General features: G+C 32.5%; 2 protein-coding genes across 2 annotated transcripts; both read left to right on the top strand.

Moving 5' to 3' along the window:
* The first annotated feature begins 514 nt into the window (after nucleotides 1-514).
* On the top strand, nucleotides 515-5027 carry LOC8269756 (protein LEAD-SENSITIVE 1). Its single transcript, XM_002530514.4, has 2 exons — nucleotides 515-789; nucleotides 4077-5027. Exons 1-2 carry the CDS (start codon nucleotides 696-698, stop codon nucleotides 4781-4783), a joined length of 801 nt encoding a protein of 266 aa, XP_002530560.1. The 5' UTR covers nucleotides 515-695; the 3' UTR covers nucleotides 4784-5027.
* A 151-nt stretch (nucleotides 5028-5178) lies between these two features.
* Nucleotides 5179-10963, top strand: LOC8269755 (disease resistance-like protein DSC1). The gene is made up of 5 exons (XM_048374355.1): nucleotides 5179-6004; nucleotides 7258-8350; nucleotides 8537-8836; nucleotides 8934-9947; nucleotides 10049-10963. The coding sequence occupies exons 1-5, from the start codon at nucleotides 5517-5519 to the stop codon at nucleotides 10838-10840; spliced, it is 3687 nt and encodes a 1228-aa protein (XP_048230312.1). The 5' UTR covers nucleotides 5179-5516; the 3' UTR covers nucleotides 10841-10963.
* Nucleotides 10964-18290: the final 7327 nt, after the last annotated feature.

An 18290-nucleotide genomic window follows, 5' to 3' on the forward strand; every position in this document is an offset into this window, starting at 1 on the left:
GAAAATAATATAATTTTAATAAATTTAGATATTTGAATTGCTTTTTATTTTCTTAAAACTAAAAAGGAAATTATATTTATAATATTACCATTATATATTTGATCATTTAGTCAATTTTACATTCTAATTTTAAGTTAATCTAATAAATAATTTAATTTATTTTTTATAATATTTTAACATTTTTTAATATATGCGTTTCATTTAATAAATTCACATATATTATACGAAGGTACTTAAATATTATAAGAAAATAAAATTCAGGTGTATATCATGTTAAATTGAAAGTTAAAAACGTCTAGATATTAACAAAGATAAAATTCAGATATTTATTAACTTAAAATAAAAATAAAAATATTAAATTGATTAATTTATACAAATTTAAAGACCTAAATATATATTTGTCCAAAATAATATAAAGAAGTATATTCAAGGGATTAGCTAGTAATTTTCAAAGTATGTTCGTAGTAGTGATTAGGGCAAATTCTTTTTATCTAATTATAACTCAAAATTTAATTAAAGAACCATCACTGCACGCTTCTTTTTGGTTGAAGGAAGAATAATAAAATGGGCGTGTGGCAACACCTTAACACCGAAGGGAACAATCCGCATTGCATCTCTCTTTTAAAAGTTTGAAACTTAAAACTTATTCAGTCTGTAAAATATTAATCAATAAGAGAGAAAGAAACTAAGAAGAAATGGGAGTTTTATCAAATATTATCCAAAGAGATGAACTGAAGCCAGGCGATCACATCTACTCTTGGAGACACGCTTATATCTACGCTCATCACGGTCTGTGTTTCCACTTCTTGTTTGTACCTTCTTTTTTTTTTTTTTTAATTTAAATTTCTCCAGATTATTTATACATGCATTTGAATGTTAAATTGGTAGTTAATAGAAATCTGAGTTGTTACTCTGTAGATTTTAGCAATTTTATTTTTGTGGGTTTTGGATTTTGAATCAAATGTGAGATTACCCATTTGATGAATCTTAATTAATTTTATACCAGGATAAGTATCTTTAGCATTTGTGATTACTTTTGTTTATTATGACTGGCATTTAGTTAAATGCTGGAGTGTAGTGATTGAGGGGATTTGAGGAAATCTAGACCTTTAATCTGTAAGTCAATCTTGGTGATTAACCTTGTGTTTTCTTATTTTCAATATCTTTGTGTTTGAAACATCATTGCATAACTGATTACATTTGTCAAGTTTTGTGGTTATGTACAATGTTACGTGAAATTGGATCAGAAGGGAGCTAAGTTGTACAATACAGCGGTTAGGGCCATTTAAAGTCCTCTGGAATTTTTAGGAGTGGTTAAGATGTGTCATTGAATCTCTAAAATCTGAGAATAATTTTTAAAGGATTTAATTTCTGGTTTTAAGCTTCAGGAATGGGGTCAGGAAACTAGAGCCTTCGGCATGGTTGTGCATGGAAATATGGATTAGGTCCACTAGGTAAAAGGTTTAGGTCTTGAATTCTTTTTGGCAGTAAGACGACAGTTAATTGGACATAAAGGTCTTGCAATGGTTAAGGTGTGGTTGAACTTATTCCATCAACATTTTCCATCCATAAATCTATTTTCTTCCCTATGATTTCTAGTCTCTGTAAGTTTCAACCTTTTCGTTTTTTTTTTTAAAATTATTTTCTTATTATCCTTAGCAGGGCCTCTGGCTTGGAGTTTTTCTGTCCTTGCTTCTCTTGAAACGACAGTCCTTGAAAAAATTGTTGGTAGCTGATCGTAGCAGGGCTTTTGTCTGGTTTTAACTTGTTGCTACACTATTTTGAGGCAGAGGGGATCCTAGGTGATTTTTGGGGTAGTAAAGAGGAGCTTCAGTACCATTTATGAGATGCTGCTGATCAATGGTCAAAGCTTACATAGAAATGGACGATAACTCTTTTAGAGGTAGGTTGTTATGAACTTGAAGCAGCTAGAGAAAGTAATAACTGCTGAGAAACATCAAAATATTAGATTTTGGATAATATATGCCTGCTTTCTGGGGCTGTTGCTGGGGCAGTGAAACTCATCTTATTGTTTTGTAATTGGATTAAACTAATATGGAATTAGGTATATGTGATTTTGGGCATTCTGTGGGTGGAAGCAGAGTGAGTGGAGAAGGAATTATGGGCTTGGGAAGGCATTCTTGTGTGAATGGAAAAGTGTATCTGGTCACCGTTGCCATAATTTTTGGGAATTTGGATGGAGGAAATGGAACATACAGGTTTTCAAGGAAAGAGCAGGCCATCTTGCAGAGAAAGATGGCTACTGAATGTATTTTGGTCTTTTGGGAAGTCTTTTGTTTGGTGGTTAAAATATTTTGACTTGTAGATTCTCTTATTGCAGATAACCTTATTATTTATATTTTTAATTAGTAAATTTGGTGCTCTGCCTTTCGTTTTTTGTCAGAAAGCTGCAGTCAATTCTTAACGAGAGAGTTATGGTCACATGAATCAGTAATTCCTGTCTAGATATCTTGGAGATGGTATATAGATAACAAATATGTCTTTCTTATGTGGTAAGAAACTGTAAAACAAGAAGGAAGAAGGTAAAAAAAGTGCCTGCAGTTGCACCCAGCGCTTCCATAGTAAGGTAGGAATTCATGTGCTCTGCAAAACTTTCAAAGCTGCTTGAATAACTTTTTTTAGTGATAGTTCTTCTGCCGGCAATTTCCTTCCATTTAAATCAAACAGAACAGCGAATAATTTTATATTAATAGGGAACTGTGGTTAGTAGAACAGATGCAGTATGGATATCTGTTTTAAATCAGTACTGCATATTAGAAATCTGAAAAATCCGAACCTACAATTGGCATAATATCCAGATTGCTATCGTTCAAAATAAGGGATCAAAATTGTTTCAAGGTAGACCCAGAATTGGTTCACTATCCCTGTTACAGAATTTCTTCTCACACAGAGAGAGAGAGAGATAGAGCTGAAGATCATTTTCATAGAAAAGCTTAATTATTGCACAATTAGATTGGATAAGATCATAAATGTATATTTTGCTAATATAGGAAACAGTTTGGTAAAGAGGTGAATGATTTTGTTTGATCATATTGAAAGATTGTTTGGATGTTCGTTTGAAAGGGGTTGATTTGAAGATATTTTTGTACAAAGGCTATAGGGTCTTAAATATATTTCTATATGATGTAAAAGGCTCTCTTTAAAGCTCATTGAGTATTAACTATGGTAAAAAGGACAAGTTTGTTAATAAGAATATCCCCTGAAATAATTCAACAAAAAGACCAAAGGGAACAGTTAATTGTGTTTTACATAATTATGATTTCTGGAAAGATTTAGACTATAAATAATACCATGAAATGACACTTTTCAATTTTCACTTTTGTTTTGCCAAGCTAGAATGGAAGAATCTCATGGTTGGAATGTTTCATCATTTTAGTGGAAGACATACTTTGGTCACTGTAAATGCTTGTTTCCATCATCATCTCATGAAAGCATGTTTGGGCTGAATCCTGTGGAACATATAGAACTTGTTTGAATTGAGAGATATGTTAAATAGTTTGTTAATGATAATAACAGTAATAATTTAAATGCCCCTAAGATTCCATTGCTAGTTAGTTGGGTTCTTTTCCTCCATTTTGTTCTGTCTAAGGCCAATTTTACATTTATGTTGCAAAATAAAAACAATCAATTTCACCAGGTGATTTACATTTTCTAATTTTGAGTATGGTATTTTGTGGATTTCTTGGAATGAAAGTGCTCAATGTGTCTGTATCTATTAAAGTGAGGCAGGGATTGGAAGAGAATTTAAAGAATGCAATGAAATTAGATTACATGTAGGAAATTGTGAAAAATCAAGTTTAGCTCATGTGTGATTCTTTTTCAGATTTCTGTGATTAATGACCATTTTATACTAGTTGAACTTTGTTGTTTCGTTTTGTTGATAGCAGTATGTTAGAAATTGTTTATGGCAACTTTTTTCTTAAAACTGAATGTTTGATGTATTTCTTGCATAATCAACATTTTGCATTGTGCATGTGTTTTGTCTCAGTACTGCTATCCTAAATAATAACCTGAAAACTTTCACCCTAGCTTATGTGCATTTGATTTCATGCCAGGGATATATGTTGGTGATGGAAAGGTGATCCACTTCACTCGTGGAGCAGGTCAGGAAACTGGGACAGGAACTGTGCTAGACCGAATTATTTTTAGCTCCTCTCCTTCTCATCCTTCAGATAATCCATGCCCAAACTGTATTGACCAGTCAAAGCTTGATGGTGTCATCTCGTCCTGCCTAGATTGTTTCCTTGCAGGTGGGAATCTGTACCTATTTGAATATGGTGTCTCACCAGCTATATTTCTCGCCAAAGCCCGAGGAGGGACCTGCACACTTGCTAAATCTGATCCACCAGAAGATGTCCTTTATCGTGTTTTTTACCTCCTTGAAAATGGCTTTGGTGTCTATCACATTTTCAAGAACAATTGCGAGGATTTTGCTATCTATTGTAAGACAGGTCTTCTAGTATTCACGAGCATCAGCGTTGGCCGAAGTGGGCAGGCAGCATCCTTATTAGCTGCTGTCAGTGCTGTCATTTCTTCACCGTTGCGATTTTTAACAACCAGCTTTAGTGGGCTGGCAGTTGTGGGTTGTGGTATGTATTGTGTCAGCCGATATGTTTCTGATATTGGAATACGTCGGGATGTAATCAAAGTGCCAGTTGAGAGGCTTGTTTCTAGTCTTACCTTAGAAGAGCTGGAAGTTCCCGCGAATGTGGCCACCTTAGAATGGTCGGAAGTTCCAGCCAATGTGGCTAAGGAACAGTAATCATATTTACCAACAGCAAATTGTGTGGACTAGTACAAGTGCAGAAAATCATTAGTTGTGATACTAAATGCAGAAAAGCAATTCGGCTATGAATTTCGGTGGGTAAATTGCATAGCCTATATTATCAATTCTTATTACCTGTATTGTTGATTCATGGACTTTACTTTTGCTAACAGTTTATGTTGCACTTGTGCTTCCTTCTGTACTTGGTCAAATTAGCAATAAAAATCATGTTTTATCATAACTTTTGCTTATAGAGGCTTTCTCTGAATCAGCTGTTGAAAATAATTAGGAATGACAATAGCAATGAGGCGGGTGTGACAGGTTTTGCCATTTCCATTCCTGCCCGCTGGGCAGCATCCCTTGAAAGCATATGAAACTAATAATACACTAAGAAAAGAAAATATTATGCATAAAATTTGGTTTTACAAATATCATATTTATGTTTTACGGGAAATGATAGGGTAAAATGTAAAATTTAATCTGAAATTTTATATAACCTCTTAAAGTCAATAAAGTAGGAATCAACCTCAGATTGAGAAGTCAACCCATCACCATTCTTCCTGGATGGTTAAACTTAAATTGAACTTGTCAAGCACAAGAAATTCCTATGAAGTTCTCAACAATTACCAATTTTCTTCCTCTCATTTTCTATTGAGTATACCTTTTTGCTTAGCTTCTCACTCTCTATTCTCCAGATTCAAGACTTGTTTCCATTTACCAGCCTTTAATCATGGCTTCTTCTTCTTCTTCTTCAACCACTCATCAAGCAAAGATATATGATGTATTCATTAGTTTTAGAGGTGCAGATGTCCGGGATGGATTTCTCAGCCATCTTCATCAGTCATTGGATCGAAACCAAGTAAATGCTTTTGTGGATGAAAAACTTAAAAGAGGAAAGGAGATCACATCATCTCTCTTGGAAATAATTGAAAAATCATATGTTTCAATTGTCATTTTCTCCAAGAATTATGCAGATTCTCCATGGTGTTTGGATGAGCTTGTGAAGATATTTGAATGTTACAAAAAGATGAAGCAGATTGTGGTACCGGTCTTTTACCGTGTGGATCCAAGTCATGTTCAAGAGTTGACTGGCAATTATGGGGATGCAATTGATAAGCATAGACAAGAATCTAGTGACTGTTTGGACAAGGTGAAGAGTTGGAGTGATGCTTTGATGGAAATTTCCAACTTATCAGGCTGGGATTCACGGACTACTAAGTAAGTCAATTATCAATTCTTATTAACTTTACAATTAAAAGAGATGAATTCCATGCTCTTTTAGCTTTTATCTTATGCAAGTTTAAAATTAGTTCGATTATTGGTAATGAACTTAGAATTAAAACCAGCCCAAACACTAATTCCTCTTTTCATTTTAATAGAATATATAACTTTAATCTGCCTTTCTTATGATTACAATTGATGTTTTTGAAATCTAAATTTGTAATTGATATAGTAATAACTCCGAATAGTAATACTTTATAAAAAAATATTTTTTCTATAATTATAAAAAATTTCGATCTCAATACGAATTAGCTGTAAATAGAAATAAATTCTCTATTTTAATAAGTTGTAAATTTTTATATCACATTTTAAGAAAACATTCCTCTATATAATAATATTTGTATATATAATTTTAAAAAAATATATATTATGATATATTCAATTATATTATAATTTTATCGCATCAATTTTATTTATATAATATGATAAGATATTAAAGTATTTTATCTCTGGTTGCTATTATTTTACCAATAAAATTAAATATTTAAAAAAAAAACTTAGTGTTCAAACCTCTATTAAGTTAATTATTTCTTCATAATTATAAATTTTATTTGATTTCAAATGTATGACTATAATTTATAAAATGATAACAGATTATACATAGTTTAAAGATCTAAAGTACTCTAGATACTGGTTTTATTATACTATTTTGTACTTCAATATTAGTAATAAACTTACTCCTAAAGTTTGTTAATCACTTTAAGTTTTATTTGTTGATACTAATGCTAACTTTAAAACGGAAGATGGAAAACACTAGTGAGTTTTAATAGGGGAAATGCATATTTAAACGCTTATTTTTTATCATTTTGCTCATTTAATCATTTTAATGTAATTTTCAACTTAACCTAATAAATATTTAAATTATATTTTTTAAGCTCTTAAATATTTTTAATTTTTGATTTAATTTAATAAATATAAGAAATTTATTTTTTAAATAATATTTAAATAGTCATGAATAGTACATGTGTGGACGTATTGATGAAGCCATATGTCAGAAAAATATTTAAGTATCGTAAAAAAATAAATTAAAATATTTATTAAATTATGTCAAAAGTTAAAGCTTTAAAATAATCAAATGGACAAAATTCAGATGTCAAATATGCATTTAGCCGATTATTCGCTTTGTCTTTTGCTGATGCTTATACTGATTTCGACTTACCACTTAATTCTTGTGCTGTTTGTAAGGTCAGGCCTGATTCTAGGCTGATAAGAGAAATTGTAAGTCATGTTCTAGAGGAATTAGATCATCTGACTCCAAGTGATGTTTGCGAGGATGGGTTATTTGGAATTGATTCACGCAGTAAGGATGTTCGTTCATTACTGTGCCTTGAGTCAACAGATGTGCAAGTTATTGGGATTTGGGGAATGGGTGGTATAGGAAAGACCACTATTGTTTATAAACTGTTCAGTCAGATTCATAAACAATTCCCACGTCAATGCTTTGTTGCAGATGTAAGAGAAAAATTCGAAAATTCTACGAAGTGTAGTCTACAAAGTGAAATTCTTTATGGATTACTAGGCAAAGACAATTTAAATACAGGCATGCCCATGAAGTTGAACTCTTCTGTGAGGAGAAGGCTCTCTCAAGAAAAAGTTCTTATCGTTCTTGATGATGTGAGTGATTTGGATCAAATAGAACATGTAGTAGGAAGTCACGTTATTTATGGTTCAGGTAGCAGAATCATTATAACGAGCAGGGACAGACAATTGCTCAAGAATGTGGGTGCCAAAGTATATGAAGTTAAGAAATTAAATCACTTTGAAGCTCTCCATCTCTTTAACTTGCATGCCTTTAAACAAAATCCTCCGAAGAAAGAATATATGGAGTTGTTACGCATGGCGATTAATTATGCTCAAGGCATTCCATTAGCTCTTAAAGTTTTGGGTTCCAATTTGTATGGTAAGAGTGTAGAAGAATGGGAAGATGAGTTGGAGAAACTCAAAGTTTCTTCTGATACAAAAGTTAAAAAAATATTAAGAATAAGTTACGATGGATTGGATGAGAAGCAGAAGGAAATATTTCTTGATATTGCGTGTTTCTTTAAAGGGTACGATAAAGATATTGTCACAAATGTATTAAATGGCTGTGGTTTCTTTGCAAAAAGTGGAATAAGCCATCTCATTGATAAGTCTCTTGTAACCATTTCAAGGGACAACAAGTTAGGCATGCATGACTTGTTACAAACAATGGGTAAGGACATTGTTTCGGAAGAGAAAGAACTTGGTAGACGTACTAGGTTGTGGAATTCTGAAGATGTATACAAAGTATTGGCAAAAGATATGGTAAGAGCCAAGTGCTTTTGACTTTCTTCTTTATATTTAAACTTCAAAAGAAATGCATCTCTCCATATGAAATAAAATTCAATGCTCATATTTTTTGATTTCTTTTTTTTTTTTTTTTTTGGTTGTTGGGTTCAACATGCCTATTGCTTCTTCCTGTGCTTATTTTCTGTTTTTCTTTTTTATTAGGGGACTAAAAGTGTTGAAGGAATGTTATTGAACATGTCCCAAATCAGGTATATACATTTAAGTTCTACAGCTTTTGAGAAGTTGTGTAATCTTAGAGTCCTCAAGTTTTATGAGAAAAATTACTTTAAGAAAAATAAAGTACTCCTTCCTGAAGGCCTTGAATATTTTCCTGAAGAGTTGAGATTTCTCCATTGGGATCAATATCCTTTAAAATGTTTGCCATTACAATTTCGTCTTGAAAATCTCGTTGAACTTCACATGCCCAAAAGCCAAATCAGGCAATTTTGGACTGAAGATCAGGTACACTTTTAGCAAGCTTCTTTTATTAAATTTAGATTATCTCCCCTTTGAAGTTCAAATGTAATAATCTATATTTGCCTTTTCTTTTCATTTTCAGACTTTTGGAAATTTGAAACTCATTGACCTCCGAAACTCTACGGAGCTTATCAGTATTCCTGATTTGTCTAGAGTCCCAAATCTTGAGGTTTTATATTTGCATGGCTGTGTAAGTTTGCTTGAGATTCCCCTGTCTATCCAGTATCTGAGCAAACTGACTCGATTGATTTTATCGGGGTGCAAAAGTCTTCGGAAGTTGCCAAGCTGCCTTCCTCTGAATATAAAAGAACTGCATTTACGTGGAACTGCTATAGAGGAATTGCCTTCATCAATTGGATCTCTCTCTAAACTTTTTGAATTAGTTAGTCTTCCAGCCTTGAGGTTGGAGAGTCTTCCAAGTAGCATTGGTCAATTGACATGTCTCCGAAAAATCAGTATAATTGGATGCTCAAAATTGGCGAGTCTCCCGGACACCATTTGCAATCTGAAATCTCTTAAAGAACTTGCTTTGATAAATTGTGTGCTTCTCAATGAATTGCCCGAGGACTTGGGATATTTAGATTCTTTGGAAGAGCTGAGTGTAATATCTTCTGGTATTAGAAGCTTACCACTCTCCGTGAATCAGTTGATGCAGTTGAGGTACTTAAACTGTTCGAGGTGTAAAGGTTTACTATTGCCTCCTTTAACAGATTTGCCATGTCTAAAACGTGTTCGTCTAAGCGACTGTCGTATGTTAGAATTTCCGGAAAGCCTTTGCTCTCTTGAGACAGTGGAAGAATTATATTTAGATGGAAATGATTTTGAGATCATACCGGCCAGCATCAAAGGACTTAGTGGATTGAGTTTGCTTGATATAAGAAATTGCAAGAGACTTAAATATTTACAAGAGCTTCCATCTTCTCTAGATGATTTATATGCAAGAAACTGCACGTCTCTGGAATCAGTATCAACTTCATTCTTACTGACAGCAGTGACAGAGCGGAGGTGGTTAGGCATTATAGATTTCAGCAACTGCATCAATTTAAACGAGGAATCATGCAGTAAAATTATGGACGATGTATTGGTAACACATCAGGTCTTTATTTCCTCTCTGGCTTTACTAAATTGTCACGAGTATTCTTTCTAAGCAGACTTGATGCAGTAGTTAATACAGCTTTTGTTTATTTTCTTGTACAGGACAACTACGGAGTTATTGCCTTGTATATTACTGGAAGTGAAGTGCTGCAGAGGATGAGGTATCAGAATAATAGTGGATCTTCTTTGTCATTCAGACTGGGGCGGCATGACTTGATCGGTCTCTCTTTCTGCGTCGTTGTAGCATCGAAAGAGTATCCTCGTCGCGGTTTATTTGATATTAGATGTACAGCAAATTTCTCAGATGATATTGGACATAGTCGTAATGAAGATTTCTATCTGTTCGGAGATGAAGGTCGCGAAATGGATTTCCAATCAGAAAATGTATTCCTCTGGCGCGATCCAATCTTTGATTTCACGTCGAGATTCCGATTCAACAAGGCCTCATTACAATTCTTCCTCAAATTTTCAACCAATGAGGTGATGATAATGAAGTGCGGGGTTCATCCAATTTATAACCAAGACAAAAGGAGGAAAGATGATGAGGATGAGGAAGGCGATGAGATGGATATTGAAGAGGAACCTCCTCGTAAGAGATTGAAAGAAAGCGAAGAACAAGTAAATGAGCTCGTACTAAAGCTCGCGAAGTGTCTCCTAAGAAATGAAAATGAGGAAGAAGTTCAGCAAAGGAAAGAGAGCCGAGAGCTGAACTGCTCCGATCTCAGTGCCTCGTTTAGGCTTCTGTTGATGGTAAATACCTGCTTAGCTACGTCAAGCCAAGACAGACCCCATCCAACCCAGATTCTTTTTACTCTGATGATGCTCACTGTCTGTATGAACTTGCTGTCCTTTGTTTCTTCTCTATCTCTCCATGGATTTGCTTTCTCTCTTTAACTCACTGGTAAGTCATACTCGCTGGTTTTGCACAGAATTGCTTGTATCTTAATTTGCTCTTTTATGCATGTAATAATCCTAGTCATCATGTCGCCACTATTTATGAAATCTTATCCTTTTTAATTCCTTTTTTCTTTTTTCTTTCCATCCTAACTTGAATATGTAGGAGAAGAATTTAATTTCTTTTCTTGTTAATTATTTAAATGATATTACAATTTTTTTTTTAATTTGATATTAATTTCGTTTAAAACTAGATTACTACCCGATAAGTTGGGTTATTTTAATAATAATGAAATCATATATTTATAAATAACAAATAATAATTTAAAAAAATAAAAAAATAAAAAAATATTATTATCACTACTAGATGTAATTACTTTTAATAATCGTTAATTATAATATTTTTAATTTAAAAAAATAAAATAGTGAGATAAAATGAAATAAGAGACAGAAAATGAATAAGAGAATATATAACCATTAAATTGAAAAGTAATTATTTAATTAATAAAGTAATTAATTCTCATAAAAATATAAAAAAAATTAAAAATTATGAATGAAGAGAAATAGAAAAATTGTACCTTCAAATTGCACTAAATAGACAATTAAGTATGAGCTAATTCTCATAAAAATAAAAATATTTAAAAAAAAATATAACAAAAAGTTTGAAAAAGAAAAGGTTTAAAAAAATTATATTAAAGAGTTTAAAATTGAAAATAAAAATAAATGGTTATTCTTTTAAATGGCACTGATTATACTATATCTCAACTGATTCTCATAAGAATATAACAAAGAATTTGAAAAGGAGAAACCGATGGATTTTTTCAATTCATTGAAAAATATTTAAGAATTATCGATGTATTTTTAAATTTTTAAAAAATATTAAAAATTTACTCATAGATTACTAACAAAAAAGTCCTAGCCAAATTGTCTATATTGTTTAAAAAATTACAATCATTTTACCGACAACTAAATAACAATTTACCAATTAAAAATCGATCAGTAAATAGAAATATGACGGATTTGTTGAATTTATTGATGGAAAATTTTGTCGGTAAACTATCAATTTTTTGTAGTGGTATAGATGATGTAAAATGATGGTTGCTATCTATGTAGCTACAATCTAAGATAGTGTACTTATCGATGCAGTCTAGCACTAATGGCGAGTATCAAGGTCGTATTCCTCGGGAAAGTGAAAGCCTAGAGTTACTCATTTGTTCTCTGTTATATTAGCCTAAAATGAATGATGAATAATTCCTAAATTAACTAATAGCTACTCTAATTGTTATCTAACTACGGCTACTAGGGTTGGATTAATTCAAGTTAAGGAATAACTCCTTGAGAATTCTTGTCTCTAGGGAATGGAAAATAAAGATGGAATTGATTGATTGAATTCAATTTATGTGGGAAAATCTCTATGCAATTAACGCCTTTCTCAAGGACACTAACATCTTAACTTAAATTAATTAGATTGAAATCTCTTCCTAACTCTAATTATCCAAATTAGCATTATGTACCATTTAACACTATTGAGAGTTGTTAATTCTCAATCCGGTAGAGTGAACACCCTATCTCTAGGCGAATTCAATTCTAGGTTGCAAAGGACAATTCAAACCTAAATGTCTTTCTCAAGAACATTCAAATTCCAATAATCATTCAACAAGATATGAAGAGCAAACCAATAAGCACTTCCATTGCAAATCAATATTGAAAATCAATATATACAATTCAAAAGTTAAGTACAAAAATCCCTAGATAAAGAACCCCAATGGGTTAAAAAGTTTAGCTAATCATGTTCATTATCAAAACCCACAAGAATTCAATTACAAAAAAAAAGAGTAAAGGTAGAGAAACTCAAATACACCCTTAGATGAGAGTAAATAGCTCAAATTCCTCTTGCCCAATCTTGAATCGATTCTTGTTTCTCTTGCTCGAATTGACACCAATCAACGAACCTCGCCCAATCTTCAATCTTTGAAGGGAATCCAATTGAAACCTTGGTCCAAGTCTCCTTTTTCCTTAGTTCCAGCTCAGAAAACCCTTAGATAGAGAAAGAAATGAGTTTGGGACGTCCTAACCCTACTTGGATCGCGTTTCCCTATTTTCTTTCTTTTAATTAATTCGTCCAGCTGCCGCGAACATGGCCATATTGATGCCAGTGTTGGGAACACAGCCTAGTGTTGATGCCTGTGTTGGGAACACGGCCTGGTGCTGATGCTCGTATTAGAAACATGGCCTGGTGTTGATGTCGGTATTGGGAACACGGTCTGGTGTTGATGCCCATGTTGCTCTCTGTGGTCCTGCTCCTTAACGCATCTTTTTTTTTGTTGTCAAATGCACCCAACATGGTCGTTTTGGTGCCTGTGTTGGGAACACGGCCAGTGTTAAAACCAACACGGTGGTGTTCAGCTTCCTTATGCGCAAACTCGACTTGTTTCGACAACTTTGATGTCCAATTCTGCTCTAACTCTTCCCTTTATCACTCTTTGGCTTCTTTTGGACCTAATGCACACAAACAGACGAATAGGGTGAGTGTTGGGACCAATTCACATCCAAATGTATATAAAATCAGCCTTAAAAACCTCATTTAGATGTGTGTATTTTACGCACATCATAAAACATATATTGAGTATTTCTAGAAATAGAAAAACATTTTGCAATTTAATTTTTTTACATAAATACAATATATGTTATTTTAGGAGAATTCACTTTGAAGCAACTATCTCTTAGATATATATACACATTATGATATTTTATTTTATAATTGTATCAATTTAAAGAAGGCCTAAAGTTTGAGATTTGTCAATAGACAACTTTGCTCCAATACCTATCAAAGGGCTACCGCAATGCCAACCAAAAAGACAGTTGTTGTAACTAGACAACGAAATAAATTTTAAAATTTATTAACAATCTCAAAAAAAGGTACTGCTAATAATCTGGTAGATACTGAAACCATTAAAAGAACACCCAATAACTTATTGAGGCAATATAAGAAAAAAAATACTATTGAGGCACTATTTCCAAAGGAGTTGCAAATGGATTCGTAGGTTCACCAATCATTAATGGTTCTAGAATGCTAATCCTACATTACATGCATTAGTGCCTTGAATTTATTACCAAAATAATATATTGAAAGTGTGGAATAGACGTCCAGGAGGGGGTGAATTGGACTTCTCAAAATTTCTTGGCCAGATACCTTATTGGTTCATTGAATACTTATGAGATAGTTTGTCGGAGTTCTATTGTAAGCCTGATACTGATTGTATAAATATCTAATTGAGTTTAGAAAGCTTCCTGTTAGATACCTACAGTAGTGAGCCAACTATTCAAGGAATACCTCAACTGTTGTAACTTACTAATAGTTGTATAAGCACTTTTAGATTAGATGAGTAAGAGGATGCAAGGTGATAAATGTCTTATGTACACTTAAAAATAATTAGATGTCTAAATCATAAATTCTCATTGATAAAATGCAATAGACAATTAACAAAGTATGTAGCAGTATTAGGTGTCTAATAAATGCAAGTTAATAGAAATCAACACAAAGATTATCCTAGTTTGACAATATAGATGAGTTCCCTGCCATATTTCTTTAATAGCTGCTGTCAATGTACAAGTCATCTATTTTTTTTTCATACTGCTTAGACATACAAATAAATAATTATTCAAATTTAGGTCCCCAATCTATGTTAGGTCGTGACTTGTCAATAAGTTTTATCTTTGTACCCTTAGGTACCCAAAATAAAAACTTTCTAAAGCATGTTTTGAATAAATGTTCATTATGATGGTAGTGAGAATAATGCTTTTGGATATCAGTCTTACTGGTAGAAATGGTCTTATTCGATGTAGATTAAAAAGTGGTAAATCATGTGAAGATTTGTCAAGCAATTTTGTAATTTAACCTTCATAAAAACATTTTGTCTTGTCAAGATCTTTAGAGCTGGAGGTTGGATAAGAAATTCCCTTTCCTTTGATCAACTGATTAATATCAGACCTTTGTTTCTTTGACTTTTAAAAATTTCCTCTTTCATCCATTAACTTAGTTATGAGAGCTCTAAATTTTCGTAACTTAACATTCTCATTAGTTGTTGGTTCATTTCTATGAATTAGATTGTTATTTTGAGTCAAAGAACAGAATAAATAACTAAGTTTTTCAAGTTTATCTTGCAAAAACTCATTTTTCATAACATCAATGTGCAAGAAATTATTGAATTTAAGAGTGATAAAATTCTAAACATGTAGCTCAATGAATTCTAACAATAGAGAATTATACTTCCTTTTAAGGGTTTTATATTTAATATACAATTCATTAAACATATTTTTCAAGGTTATTTAAATTAGAATTAGATACCTGACTGTTTGATGAAGATTGGTTATCTTATCTGCCATGAGACATAGATTGGTTTTCTCTTCTTTATCAACGTCTCATCATCGCTTGATGGATCACCATTATCACTCTATGTAGCCAAGACTTCTGTTTGTCCTTGGTTTTTTTTCTTGAGTTTAGGAAAATTAGGCTTTATATGACCAAAGTTATTGCATTCATAGCATATGACATCATAAGTTTCTTTCTTTCTAGTTTCTAGTTTAGTAGGGTTAGACTTCTAAAAAGCTGTTTTGTTTTTTGGACTACCTCTTTTGAAGAACTTCTTCATTTTCCTAGTGAAAGCAACCATTTCCTCATCTCATGAATCTGAATCAGTATGTTCTGAGTTTGCTACTAGAGCTATTTTTTTTCTTTTCTTTGGATGTCTCATAATCTTGTTTATTCAATAACATTTTATAAGTCATCAGGAATCTAATTAATTCATCACAGGTATAGACATCTAAATTCTCAGACCCCATTAATAGAATCACTTTGGAATCCTAAAATTTAGGTAAAGATCTCAATAGCTTTTTCACTTGCTTTATCTTTCCCAAGAGACTTTAATTAATTTTCTATATATGTAAATCTTGTATTCATTTCTGTAATGCTTTCTATTGCAGTCATCTAAAATATTTCATAATCTCTTATTAGAAGATTGATTTTTGATTACTTCACTTGGTTTGTTCCTTCATAAGTTACTCTAACTTATCGTATATTTGTTTAGCTGTCTTACAGCCAAACACCTGTTTAGACTCAGTGGGAGTTAGAGCACAATGTAGGATATTTATAGCTTTTGCATTGCAAGCTATCTATTGCTAGTCAATTTCAATATATTCAGATTCCTCTTTAGGAACCCATCATGCGTCACCTCTTTTGACTGGTATCTTTGGTCCAATTCGAATATTGCTCTAGGCGACCACGTCAGTAGCCTAAATGAAATTAATCACTCTATTTTTCCGGTAGGAGTAGTGTGTTCCATTGAATATTGGAGGCCTTATAACAGATTGCCCTTCGGGCAGCAATGATGCACTAGTTTAGAATATGCTAGCCATCTTGGATCTTCACTCACGAATGTCAAGCCTTATATGACAAAGACCTACTCTGATACCAAATGAAAGTGCGTAATAGAAATCCAAGAGGGTGGGGTCAATTGGACTTCTCAAAATTTTCTAGCTAGATACCTTGCTAGTCCATTGAATGCTTATAAGATAGTTATATAGGAGTTCTATTGTGAGCTTGATGCTGACTGCATAGATATCTAACTAATCTCAGAAAGCTCCTTGTTACATATATATAACAGTAAGCCAATTATTTCAATAAATACCTCAACTATTGTAACTTGTTGATAGTTATATAATCACTTTTAGATTAAATGACTAAGAGGACGCAAGGTGATAGATGTCTTATATACTTTTGAAAACAATTAGATGTCTAAATCATAAATTCTCATTGATAAAATGCAATAGATGATTTAACAAAATATGTAGCAATATCATATGTCTAATAAATTGCAAGTTAATGAAAATTAGCATAAAGATTTATCCTAGTTCGATATAGTATACCTACATCTAGTCCTCAAGGATGACACCTTAAGATTATCTCCACTATTTGACTCTATTAACGGCTAGAGATCAAGCCTTACAAGATCCTAATACTAAGATACCTTATACAGTCTAAGATATCTCCTCTCTGATTATCCCACATAAATTATTAGGCTTCTATAAACCTCTCCTCTCACTTGCTTTCTTAAGCGCAAATGGACCTCTCACAAACTTTTCAAAGGGAGGTTGTGTGACCAAACAAACCACAACCTTTAACACTAAGTGCTTGGAAACCTTACAAAATATTTTCTCTTTTAAAGCAATAAATATAAAATAACAGAATTCCTATATGGATCAAATGCAATTTTAATGTAAGGAAAATTGATTTTGGAAGATCACAAATGCAAACACTCAAGAGTAAAAGATGAAGATAAAGAGTGATATAGCTTTGAGTTTTGAGAGTTTTTGGAAAGTAAATGCTATTCTTCCTTATTGATTTAGTAGATGAAGCCTTTATTTATAGAGCAACAAAAAACTAGTTGTTAGAGACATTTCTTAAAGGATTAGATTTATACATAAAGCATTGAAAATTTACTTTAGAAAACTTTACAACTACTAATTTAGACATCTAACACATTTTATAGCTTTCTGTCAACATTCAATAGAAAGCTGTCAGAAAAAAGCCTATCACTGGGGCAGACAGCTAAAGTTGATAGTGTGAGGTTGCTTCTACTTCTCCTAATATAAACTAGCCGTTTGGACACATGTGAAAAATATGTAAATGTTGTGGAAAATGATGTAGACTAAATAACAGATAGATACTTTGTAAGTATCGAGTGGATGTTTGACTCAAGATAGATATCTCTGATACGCACTATCTGCACACTGATCATATCAAGTAATATAATGATAAATAAGAGTATCGTTCCACTGGAGAGCTAATTGTAAGTAACTACCTTCAACCATACACTAATATTTAACAATCAAAATTTTTGTTTGAGTGTAATTATATTTAAAAGTAAAATAATCTAGAAAATAAAGATTAGAAGAATTGGTAAACTTATCAAGGATAAAGCCCTATTAGGCAATGAATCCCCCTAATAAGTTAAGTATTTTGATGGGCTACTTATGCAACCTACACCTAAGGCAGTGAACCTATCGATGCGGCTTAGCACTAGTGAGTATCAAGGTCGTATCCCTAGAGATCGGGTGAACCTAGAGTTACTACTGTTCACTATGTTATCTAGTCTGAAATAGAGTGTGAGAATTCTAAATTAATTAACTAATGATTATGAATGCAAATAAAGGAGTAATTAGCAACTGACAATCGAAAGACAACCACAACAAAAGAAGCAAACCTAAAGGGGACCTAAGTGATGGAATTCTAAGGTTGATTTTATAAATTACCAATCTTGCTACCCGTGCCTAATCCTGAATCGAACTCGGCTCCTCTCTCGAGCTCACCAAGTTCCTAAACCTACACTAACCTAATGAAATCTCTTCCTATCAGATTATTACAGATTAGCATTAAGCGTGATTTAGATCT

Source organism: Ricinus communis, chromosome 5, assembly GCF_019578655.1.
Source record: "Ricinus communis isolate WT05 ecotype wild-type chromosome 5, ASM1957865v1, whole genome shotgun sequence".
Lineage (NCBI taxonomy): Eukaryota > Viridiplantae > Streptophyta > Magnoliopsida > Malpighiales > Euphorbiaceae > Ricinus > Ricinus communis.